The following is a 12,876-nucleotide window of genomic DNA, read 5'->3' as shown; positions in this document are numbered from 1 at the left end:
GTGTTATCAGGCTTTGGGCTGGTGGGTGTTAGATTGGCCCGGCGAGTAGGGTTAGGCCCTGCCAGAAGCAAGTCACAAGCATAATGTCATAGCTGTCACATGTACTTACTTCTCAGTAACATCCTTATTTTTCACTGTCTGTCCTCAGACTCCTTCCTATTGGTGTTCAGTTGGCATTACCTAGTGACAGAAGCAGTGTCACTTTCTCTAGATGCTGCTCTGGGGGCCCAAGAACAATTCTTAAACACTGTCAGCTTGTGGTAACGTTGGTCTTTTGGTGGGCAGACACTTTCATATTTGTCTTATTAAATATTTATATGACTTTGGAAAATATTTATTGAAGTTAAATATTCAATAAATTAAGTAAGACGTTCTTTTCATTTAACTTTGTATGTTTTCTATTATGTGCCCTATTCTGCATCCAAAACACAGAGGCTTTGTGTGGCTACACATATATTTTTATTGCAAATACACTCCTATTCACCTTCAACTCTAAATTCCAAACAACTACTTGGTTGCTAGGGTAACCACACGCAGTGTTGGACTGGAACCCCAGGGGCCCAGCAGAAAACCTTAGATCATAGGCCCACTCTCCAAACTATTTTTCCTTCTTTCCATCTCTTTATTCTCCTATTCTCTTTTATTTACATACTAGCATCTATTTTTTCATCTATTACTCCTCTTTGTTCCCATTCAGAAATTAGGAATGACCATGAATCAGGCCAAATGGTCAGGAGCAGGAGGGCCCACTGACACCTGGGCCCACAGGGAGTTTTCCTGGTATCCTGGTGGGCCAGTCCGACACTGACCACACGGTCTTTTATTTTACATCTGTAAAAGACTGCAAAAAGCTGTCTCAGAAAGAGCTTATCTGTCAGTTTGTTCTGTGCAGAATTTGTGAATTCCTGTGTGTATAGTTTGGCCAATGGTGCATAACCTTTTACACATAATTGCGTCTGTAAGATAAAAGATTTCTTTATTGCACAAAGTTTTGGAGGGTAAAAAATACAGTCTTTTGCAATTAGCTCATTTAAAGTGTTTATCTGTGCTAAAATTAAGAGATAAGAGCATAATCCTTATACCTATGAGGTATATCTGAAATTCTTCCTTGGAGTACTTAAAGTGGGCAGTTGTACTGATCAATTCTGAAGCCTAAACACATGCATAGGTCTAGACTGCAATTTAAAAAATGGCCCTGGCATTTTAAGTACACAGAGGCCCAAACAGCCCCCCACAGGCCCAATAAATAGCGACTGCCTATGGTATCTTACAGCAGCCTCTCTGGCATTTGCCAGAATCCACAGATTGCCAGTCTGGCCCTACAGGTGCAGATCTGATTTTTCAGGTACATCTAATATTTAAATTTGCCAGGATAGACAAAAAGGCCTGAAATGCTTTTGTAGATCTCTTCTGTTTATATTAGGGATGTACCGAATCCAGGATTCGGTCCAGTATTTGGCCTTTTTCACCAGGCTTCGGATTCGGACGAATCCATCCAGCCCGAACCGAATCCAAATCCTAACTAGCATAAAGTAGCATATGCTAATTAGGAATTCAATGCGCTAAGTGTCCATGTGAAAAAAATTTCGCCAAGTGTGCTATTCGGCCGAATCCCTTGGGATAGATTTGCGGGTTCGGTGCATCCCTAGTTTATATTTTGTTTTGCGTGCATGCTTTAAGGAGAATGAGGGGCATTGGAGGGGTGCCAATTTTTAGGCACAATTTGTGACTAAAGTTTATATCTTTTCACACTAAACACTCTAAACTTTTCATTAAAAAGTATCCCAACCAGCGGTACTTTCCTCCAGAGACCTACATTTCCATCTTCTTTCTAAAGTCCAATATCTCTTGCTCCAAAACAATAGTTTTACAGCTCTTACTGTACTGCACTTGTTGCAAGGGATACCTGGGAATGGGGAGAAAACAGCAGTGCAATTTACCAATCTACTGGTAAGAGGAGGGGTTCTTAAAAACCTTTGCACCCCCAGTGTTTTAGGCTGTTACTCTGCTTTAAGGGGGCCATACAGCTTTTCCTTATCCATCTGACTAGCTCAGGGGCTAAATGGAAGGACATTGTGCAATTTGACCATCCAAAGACATTTTGTAGTTTTCTTGATATTGTTGGAAATCATTACATGCAACTTGTGTTGCTACAGCTGCCTAAAGGAAATGTAAACCTTTAAAAAATTTGCAAAAGCGCTTTTTCTGTTTTATGTGATATATATTACATATATATTTTGTTTCAGCGCTATTATACATTTTTGAACTACAGTGACAACTGCTGGCCAGTTTTTCAGCTCATTCCAAAACCCGTTCAAATAAAAAACTCGAATATCTCGAATTTTTCAAGTTTACAAGCTCTAAAAACAAAGAACTTGAAAAATTCAAGTTTGAGAATATGGCTTGATTTCGCCCATGACAACTCCCATTGACCTCTATAAAAAACTCTCAAGCATTTAGATGGCAAATTTTTACATTTGAGCGCCACCTGTTGGTCAGTTTTCATTGTTCAGCTAGGGATATCATGATCAGAAGCAAACCAAGGTACTCTTTTGATGTTGCCCTGTTGTTGACCTTTTTTATGTCTTTCACAATCAAAGCAACATCAATGGAGTTCTCTTGTTTTGCTTCTAAACTTGTTCTCCTACCTGTACAGAAAACTGACCAGCAGGTGGTGCAGTTATTAGAAAATGTTATATTAAATACAGCTTAAGAGCAGCATTGCATAAGTGCTTAGAATAGCACCAGTTTTACGTTAATTTCTTTTAAAGTTTAAATTTCCTTTAAATGACATGTCAACCCCAAAAGTAATTTTTATCTAATACAAGAAAACTTAATTCTAAGCAACTTTGCAGCATACATTTATTACATATTTGTAATTTTTTTTAGTTATTTGTATATATAATTGCTAATAAAAGCAGTGTCTGTCTGTCCTTTCTATTCTTTGCCCTGGTGGGTTTGGTGTTTGAAACAATGTAACACAAGGCAGCAGATTGTCAAGCCTGCCTTGCTGGAGGAGCCTGGCACTTATTTAAAAAGAAACAACCTGTAGTTCAGCAAATGCGGCTTTCTATAGCAATTACATATACAAATAACTTTTAAAGCTCTAATCATTTTTAATAATTTGATATTGGAAAGTTGCTTAGAATGATGTTTTCTTTTATTAGACAAAAAATTATTTTCAGGTTGACATGTCCTTTAAATATGCTCTTGTTTGGGCTATACCAGAATTGCATGTGAGTCCGATGTGTGAAAAACCACCTTCTCTAGTACCTGGAGTGCACAGAAACTGCCTTACCTGTTTTTATTTTTGGTGATGATAGTGGTGGGGGTCACATTCTATTAATTAATCTTTTTATACTGCTGAAAAAATGAGTGCAATCTTCAACAGTTTCTAAAAAGCAGCAATCACTAGAAACCTCTATCTAGCTACCTAAATTAGGCCATTTCAGCCAGTGATATCGCCAGAAACCAAACATTATTGCTCTAAAATATCTTGACTTAACCTAAGTTAAGTGCACCCTTAAAGCTTTCTAGCAGTATTTCTGGTAGTATCCATGAAATCTAGACCTGCATCATTTTTACATTTGCATCTACATTTGCTTTTCAGTGGAGCCGGAACTAGGAGAGGAAGATGTTGGTTCCAAAGCCTGGGAGCCTGGGATGCTTGCTAGACAATCTGGTGTCAGCATGGATGATGATCTAAACAGATCTCAGAGTCGTTTGGGCTTCCTAGATATGGACAAGGAGGCAAAGCAAGACCTGGTAAGTCTCTCTAATTTGCATGTGTCCAGCCTATAAAGTCTGTATACTGGATGCAACTTTATTTCACAAGGAAAGAAAAAAACACATAGGTCATTCTGCGGTTCCAAAGGGTTAGGTTGCACAAAGCTGCAACATGCGACAACCTGTTCCAAAACACAGTATAGGACAAAAAAAAGAAAAGCTTAAACCTAATTAATTTTTTGAAATATTAATATAAAATATTTTTTTTTCTGTAATGGCTCATGCACGTGTATAACCACAACTTTATGTTTCTGTGAGTGGATCTTTTGTCCTTAAAGGAACAGTAACACCAAAAAATGAAAGAGCTTTAAAGTAATAAAAATATAATGCACTGTTGCTCTGCACTGGTACAACTGGGGTGTTTGCTACAGTAACACTACTATAATTTATATAATAAGCTGCTGTGTAGCCCCGGGGGCAGCCATTCAAGCTGGAAAAAAGGAGAAAAGGCACAGGTTACATAGCAGATAACAGATAAGTTCTGTAGAATACAAAAGTGTTTTATCTGTTATCTGCTATGTGCCTGTGTTTTTTCTCCTTTGAATGGCTGCCTCCATGGCTACATAGCAGCTTATTTATACAAATTATAGTAGACTTTCTGAAGTAAATACACAACTTTTACCAATGCAGGGCAGCAGCACATTATATTTTAGTTACTTTTATACACTTTCATTTTTTGGTGCTACTGTTCCTTTAAAGGAGAAGGAAAGGCAAAGGCACTTGGGGGTGCCAAAATGTTAGTCACTTGGGGGTGCCTAACATTTTGGCACCCCCAAGTGACTTAGCCTTTCCTTGTCCTTTAAATAGGGTTAAATGCATTTGAAAATCACAGATGGCATGGGCATGTAGTGTAAATCAGCCGTCTGTTTATTCATTGTTTTTTTACATTGTTTGTAGGATGCAGTTCATGCTTGACCTATTTAAGTTTCCAATGCAGCATGGCTTTCTGCACTACAGATTGCACCAACATCTGTAGACTAGTAGAGAACCAAGGTCATGAAGGAATGTGATTGGATGAGCTAGAAAATAATTTTTAATTGGTGCAAAATTTTATTTATGACGTCACTTTCTCACATTTAAAAGGTTGTTATTAGCAGAAATATTTATTTTGTGAATAATAATATGTATGTGCTAATTTTTTCTCTTCAATGATTATTTAAGTGTATGTTTTGCTTCCTCAGATAGACGACAAAGAGTTTGACATTCCCCAGGTGGACACCCCCCCTACTCTTGAGAGCATCTTGAATGAGGTTAGTCTTTTATATTTTTAGATTTTAACTCTACTAGTGAAAAAAGTTACCAGACACTAGAAGTGTATATTTTCTGAATATAAACCTTTCCTACAGCCCAAAACATGGGCAAACAAAAGGTTTTATGGTGTATTATTTGTTATCCTGTTATAGCAATGTGGGCAGTATGGGGTGGTAATAGGTACTCTCTGGCTTGCTTACACTAGGCAAGTGTTAAGGTGGGTGATGGCACATGGCATCTAGGTTTGTGATAGTAAGGTGTGTGTGATGACTATTTTCACATTGTTTGCCTTTTTTAAGCAGGGTGTTGGTCAAAGAAGGAAGGTAGTGTTGCAGTTAGTTACAAGGTTACCTGAAAAGCTGGTCATAGATCCGCTTATTTTGCAAGGTCATTTAACAAGCGACCTTTCCCTGATATGCCCACCTTGATTAGATCATTGGATCACATTGACGGGATGCAGGTCATCGTGACAAGGACCACATCGAAGCACCAATGCACGTTGTTATGTATTTGTTTTAGGTTATATATGTGTTGTAGGACAGATTTGGTGCTGTGTGTACTATATTAATCCGGAAAATGTAGCAGAGATAAAGCAAGTATTGCTTCATGCTGCAGGCTAAATACTTGGTTTTAAAGATTTTTTTTAAAGTTTATTGTTCTAAACCTCTGTTTCACACTTATTGCTGCATCTGCCATTTGCTGTGAAAACTGCCAGATACACATAGATTTAAAGGGAAAGTAGAACTTACCAAAGCTATTTTGGTTCATTTTGCTATGAAAATGACTTATTTCTTTTTAACTTTTCCTTACTTTAGTACTCATTCATCCCACTTTACTCCTACATTCATTCCCATCTGCAGGCTTTTTATTTGTTCATCTGTAGGGATAAGCAATTTTTTTCACCAGATTTGCAGACAAATTCACAGTTTTCTGGTTGATTAAAATTTTCTCTCTTGAAGAAAAACACAAGAAAAAACTCCATTTGTTCCAATGCATATGCTGCGAAAAAACCCATTTACTCCAACGCATATGTTGCGAAAAAACCCCATTGACTTTAATGCATTTTTCATGTAAAAAAACTTAAGAAAAATGCCAACTGACCCCAATGCATTTGACGTGAGAAAAAAACTGCCCATTGACTTCGATATATTTGGCTTAATTTTGCCATGTCACAAATGTTTCCATGGTTTTGCAGATTTTCAGCATCACTATTGGCAGCCCTATATTCACTTCCCATAAGATCACATTAAAATGCATATTTTAGATAAAGCATTATTAAAAACTTTTCCATTTTATACTAAAATTTTGGATAACTCTTTGGAGTGTAAATATTTTTTGAGATGAATGCTATGGCACCCCACTAATACTGGGGCCTGTTTGCGCTTCATAGTTAACTGTTCGCAGTGATTTATTACCCCTTAATATTTTGCAATTTGGTGTAACAATAGTAATGTCTGACTGCCTTTGCATACATTTGCTGAAAATGCACCCCCCAGTTAGTACACATATATATTTGTGTAACATCACTTGTGTAACATCAAAAGTTTAACTGTAGTCATGTTGTAAATGTTATTTCCTTATTCATTTAGTGGAAATTGTGAGCATTTTACCATCTGTGTTTCTGGGAAAAGAAACAGTATTGACAGCAAGTCTTTACCAGCTAAGCACCACTTTTAGAGCCTATAGTAGTTCTTAAACCTGTGTGATGAGCTTAGCCATGGCCTTCTTTGTCCAATGACTACTTTCTTACAACATTTCAGGTTTCATAACATTTATAAACAGGACACTCTTAAAGGAGTTAACATAAAAGAAAGGGGAGCACTCACCAGGATAGCCAACTGCAAAAAGCTTATCCGTGCTGACATGCTTGATGCCGCCCCCGATAGGGCCAAAAATTTCCAAAAAGATTTTGTGAAAAAGCGGAGCACAGGATAGTTTGTAAAATCAGACTTTTATTTCCATCAAATAAAAATAGATATAGACCAGAGCATATTCATCCCTTGGCTTAACGCATTTCGTGGTTAAAACACCACTACCTCAGAAGCCCAAATTGTGACCCACCCCCATAGTTGTTTAAATAGGCATAACAAACACCCGTTACCACTTAGCAATCCCCCAATTAACCCCTAAAGTGCATAGGAGTGTGTGAAAAATGGAAAACCTTTGTAAAAAACCACTTGTATAAAAACATGAAACCCAACTCTTAAAGGAGTTGTTTACCATTGTAAAACATTCACAAATCTAATAGTTCACATTAATAGAACAATACAGTCACTTTTTTACGTCCTTATATGATATAACACATAGTACTGTCAGCAGTGCCTTTTTACTATTTTTTATGGAAAATGGATTTTACAACATGCTGAGAGCATTGTTGGTGGTTTAATAAGATTTCGACATTGAAGGTGAACAACCCCTTTAAGTTAAAATGGGTTGGGACACATTGCCATTCATCTGAACATGAAACTAACATGAAAAAATGCAGAAAACATCAGTATGGCCCACTCCCTCCCTGTGTGTAGTAACCAGCACAAACAGAACCTCCTGTTACTGCACACATGGGGTAGATTTTTCCCACAAAATGCACCCCAACTTTGCATTTTTAGACCACTAATAGTGGACTAAAAGAGATTAAGTGAGAGTCCACATACCAAGGATTAACTAAATCTAACAAGTGTATAGAAATTGCATTGGCGGTTAAAATGTGAGATTAGGACGCTGCTAACTTGTGGGAAGCAATCACTTAAAGGAGAAGGAAAGGCATTTTGGCCAATAGATTAGCCACAATAGTGCAAGGAGAAAACTGAGCAGACCCCACTGTTTGAAGGATTTTTCTGAGAGAAGAAAGTCTGATACTGAAGAATATGTGTACACAAAAGAAGAAAATAAATCCTGCATTTTTTTGTGCAGTGTTTCTGTGAATGCTTATGGCTGTATTTACATAGACCTTTCTGATAAAGCTTACTTAGTTTTTACCTTTCCTTCTCCTTTAAGTCATGATTGGCCTGGGTAGGGGATACCAGGAAAGGAGTTGGCCCATAACTTGAGTTTGGAGTATATTTTGGGAAAAATCTTTCCAAAGGGTGGTGACACTTGGGCAGTCATGTTTTGGGCCGGTGGGCCTCGTGTGAGGGGAGAGATTAAAATATGTATCTCTGAGGCTCCTTTTCTAAAAAGTGCTGTGAGGTAAAAGAGCTCTATAATCAGTAATGTTGAAGAAATTTGTTGGAGGAAGACATACTTCAGTTGTCTGTAGAACAGACCTGTTACAGTATATCATTCTGACTCTTTGTAGACAGATGATGAGGAGGAGTCTTTCATTCCTGAGGATCCTGCTCTTCTCAATGTAGAGGCAATAGATGTCCATTCCTGTGACACCTCGTCCTTAGCAAGCTCAGACAGTGGTGATCGGGTACACAAGAGGTAAGGTCTTTGACCTTTTTTGTCTTATAATAACTTAAAAAATTATGTGTATTAATCCTTTTATTAGTACATATGGTATACTTTGTATTTGGTTTTTATTTTAGAGGAAATTACTGCATTTCAAAGATGAAGTACTTTTATAGCTTGTAGAGTTGAGTATTTTTGAACCCTACCTATTCCCATGCACCAAAACTACTGTTAGCTGACATGACTGCTTTCTAGTACTTCCTTTTTACTAGCAATCATGGAAAAATGGAAAGTACGTTACATTTTGGGTGTATGCATTGTCAGGGGTTAGGTAACTGGGACCAGCTTTCTGGGGGTAAAGCAGCCCTTGGCACAATTACAACACGTGAGAGTGTATTCTCTTTTAGGCAGTTTATTTTCACTTGTATAAAAAAAAATTGTTCAAAATAAAACCCTTGCCACATAATGGGCTCTACCTAACACAGGTCAATTGTCCTAACTAACCAGGAGCAGACCTACCGCCTGTCTCCCACACAGAGAAAAGAAAACAAAGTTCAAACCTTGTAGTGCTTTCAAAATCTCTCAGTCAGCTCACACAGGCAGCTTCCCTGTGTCTTTCCCCCAGACTGCAGCTTTCTACTTTGCTCAGGCTGCCTTTTAATTAGCCAGCTGAGATGCCTCAGGTAGACCCACAACACCCAGGCCGGACTAGCAGTCCCGGAACCATTCTTTTAGGAACCTAGGACATATATACGCTCCGTCCTGGACTTTCCCAGGTATCCTGACAGTGACCTTATCACAGCATGTATATTTTTTAGTTTAGATAAGATATGAAATCAAATGCTGAAATTATGGGCTCAACTGGAACACTATGTCATGCTAACTTTAAGGACCATTTATATGTCCATTCATGATTCATGATGCATTTTACCTGTTTTACTAAACACAGAAAAAAGAAACTTCCTGATGCCTTTTCTCGCCATGGGTCTGTCATGCACCATTCACTGCTCAAAGGGATCTCTGCTCAAATTGTTTCTGCAGCTGTAAGTCTCTCTTATTTCTGGGAATGTTGTTTATGTTTATTTTGGAAAAATGCTTATTTTCCCATAAGGTCAGTAGAAATTGTGGTGTACTATCAGTTGGTGTTTTCAGCCAGTGGAAAAACACCCAGATGTGGCAATGCACCCAATTATTTACTTGAATGCCGTAGAATATGACTGCCGTTTGGAATAAGGCTGATTCCAAACGGCACTGATTCTCGGCCAGTGAAATAACATAGGCTGATAATCAGCCTTCTACCATGCCTGCACCGCTGTGTCGTCCCAGATGCAGGTACATGTGGTGGATATCGGCAAAGAAATGTGAATGTTTGTATTTCAGTACCGATAACCGGTGCATGTGCATGCATCTGGGCTGACACAATGATGCAGGCAAAAAAGAAGGCTGATTCTCGGCCCACATTATTCCACAGGCCGAGAATCAGCTGGAAAGATGTAGACAAAGAAGGCAAAAAATTCAAAAACTATAAAAAAAAAATAATGAAGGCAAATTGCTTAAAATAGTACATTCTATAACATACCAAAAGTTATCTTAAAAGTGAACCACCCCTTTAATACATAAAAACTCACCCATGTTCCTATTTATTCCTATGGTATTTTTAGAAGCATATTTATCAATGGGTGGAGGTTAGAACTCGTGTCCAAATTAAACCTTAACCCGCACACCCTTAGCTCTCCAAAAAACTCACCACTCGGTGCACAATGCCTAGGGGGATCGGCACCCCCTCCACAGATTCCAAACAAGCAAATAGCAGTGGCACTTTGCTTGTTTGGAGGTTAGAACTCACCATTTGATAAATATGCTTCTAAAAATCCCATAGGAATAAATAGAATGTGAGTGATTTGTTGTGTATTTTGATTAATATGCCCCTTGGAGTATCCTCTGCTGACATTTTTCTTCCACTGGAGAAGTGCCTGTATTTTGCCATGCAGCCTGCAGCATTCACTTGAATGGGATCCATCTAATTCTATTTGTGATAAGCAGGTTTTAGCCATTTTTCTTTTCCAACCACCTTCAGATGCAAAATTTGCCATACTGAAAACACCATTCTATTAAAAGAATGCTTGTGAGATTTTGTAATATATATTGCAGGAACATATCTTCAGGCTCAATATAAAGAAAACAAACACTAAAAAAAACCTTATGGTATGGTAAAAATATAGTGTACTCTTAAATTAACTGTGATATCGGTTGTGTATGAAGAGAATTGAATTCCTTTGTGTATATTTAACTTGGTGTGCTTGTATGTTTTTTGGTGGACACTAAGCATGGCACAAGCAGGAATTCCATTAACATGCAATATATGCTGTAAAGAAGAAACCAGACTAATTGGTTTTACTCAGTGTATGGTTTTTCTAATTACTCTGTCTATCTTGTACTATTTTATGTTATATGTATACTACATTTCAGATGAATTAGTATGACTTGAAATTTGTTTCTGTCTATTACCATTTAGGATAAAGTGGATGCTGGTTTGCCTACTGCTATAGTGAGTATATTTCTCTCTGAATTTATTTTGAAAAAACCCAACCAAACCTAACATGGAACCAAAGTCACAACTTGAATGGGTCATGGGCCACTTCTGCAATTTGACAGAGGAGTGATTCTGCCTGGCATCAAGTGGCTATTTGCACAGTGTCTTTCTAGCGCAGTGTGATTTATACCAGGAAACCACCTGACACCACTTGTACAGGCAGGTTAAAAAGAACACACATTAGAGCTTTTTGATTCTTTCTGTACAAGTAGGTTTCCATTGAAGTCACTGGAATGTGGTAGCTGCGGTTTAGGTTACAAAAGCAAAGTTTGAATATGGAGTAGCTAAAGAGGGCTTGTTAAATTGACCCTTACCTTTATTGAACTTTGACCCAAAAATTTGTTGGTGATTTCATTATAATAATAACCTCGCCTCTATCATCCCTTGAGTCAGTAATGCATGACACTTTTTAAATCTGTGCATAGACATTGATATAACCATATGTTATATGCCCTGCCCACTTTATTCTTTGTTATTTTTTAGGCAGTGTCTAATCTAATTGCAGTTGGTACTTCCCATGGCCTGGCCTTAATATTTGGTAAGTCTTGGAAGTTTTCATTGTTCGTTACATTGTTACAAGGTTTTGTATTAATGAACTGATTAAGCATTTTAGATGTTTTGCCAAAAGTCCCATTTAATTAGTGTTTTTTACTCTTTTAACATAGAAGGGTATGAGTGTTGTTGCAAATATGTATATGTGTATAAAGAACAGATACCATGCATATCATAGTTGCTGACCCCTGGCAAATACTGGGTTAATCCACCCCCTTCATGGACTTGGTATCACTAACAAAAATGGGCTACATGCACTTTATGGCATCCTGTTGTATTGTATTGCAGTGGTCCAAAAGCTTAATTACTATAGCTTTTCCCAGAATAATTAGCTACAATAAAAAGTTCCATATGACCTTGGCTTTATAGTAGCATTAGTAACATTTGCCTTACTTCACCCATGACCAGTTTTAAATCCAACACTGTAGCCCTTTGTGTGTATACTGCAGCAGTGTTTTCAGGGAACCTTTTGGAGTAGCTAGCCTAAAGTATAGGGACAGGTTATACATTTATAATTAAATAATGGCAGAATTTTGATAGGAACATTGTGTACTTGGGGATCAGAGTCTCGTTTCATATGATACATAATTAGAATTCAAGACAAGTAAATTAAAGTAAGATAAACTGTGAAGACATCCCATATTTATTTAGTTCACCTTCTCTTTATTTTACCTTAGCCAGTAAACGACAATAGCTTGGTTTGTAGCTTACAAAGAGCATTCCTTCTTAGCCTATTTTGATAAATGCAAATGGATGGGAGCAATCATATTTTTTCATATTCAGTAGCAGGGATCCCCAACCATTTATACCCGTGAGCCACTTTAAATGGAAAAAGTTTTGGGGAGCAACACAAGCATGAAAAAGGTTCCTGGGTGTGCCATTAAGAGCTACAGTATAATTGGCTACTTAATAGCCCCCATGTGGATGGCAGTCTACAGAATGCTCTGCTTGGCATTATACTTGTTTTTTAATCAACCAAAATTTGCCTCATTACCAGAAATTTAAAAATGAGCACCTGCTTTGAGGCCACTGGGAGCAACATCCAAGGGGTTGGTGAGTAACATGTTGCTCACAAGCAACTGGTTGGGGAACACTGTTCTATAGGCAACAGATTATTTGGGTTGCCCCTGTAACATCTGGAGACTTCCATGCTTCTGTTTAAGGGAACATAAATGTTAGGTAGGTTGTCTTGGATAGAACAGAAGGTAATGTTTGACTTAACAGCTTCTGTTTGAGAAACAGATGGATCATAGGGCTTTGTAATGTTCACGCTACTGTGTATAATGTATAACCAAGTTCTCTGC

At 37.8% G+C, this 12,876-nt stretch overlaps 1 protein-coding gene across 3 annotated transcripts in view; it reads left to right on the top strand.

Annotated features, from left to right (window-relative positions):
* Positions 1-12,876, top strand: part of vps8 (VPS8, CORVET complex subunit) — a 104,314-nt gene that overhangs the window by 819 nt on the left and 90,619 nt on the right. For all 3 annotated transcript variants that reach the window (XM_012970873.2, XM_012970874.3, XM_002936535.4), the window contains 6 exons: positions 3,611-3,765; positions 4,968-5,036; positions 8,333-8,460; positions 9,377-9,470; positions 10,943-10,975; positions 11,504-11,558. In XM_012970873.2, the coding sequence (XP_012826327.1) occupies positions 3,611-3,765; positions 4,968-5,036; positions 8,333-8,460; positions 9,377-9,470; positions 10,943-10,975; positions 11,504-11,558 (534 nt within the window). The remainder of the gene's footprint in view (positions 1-3,610; positions 3,766-4,967; positions 5,037-8,332; positions 8,461-9,376; positions 9,471-10,942; positions 10,976-11,503; positions 11,559-12,876) is intronic.

This window comes from Xenopus tropicalis, chromosome 9 (genome assembly GCF_000004195.4).
Source record: "Xenopus tropicalis strain Nigerian chromosome 9, UCB_Xtro_10.0, whole genome shotgun sequence".
NCBI lineage: Eukaryota > Metazoa > Chordata > Amphibia > Anura > Pipidae > Xenopus > Xenopus tropicalis.
Note: the sequence above shows the minus strand (reverse complement) of the source record. Positions and strands in the feature narration are given on the sequence as shown.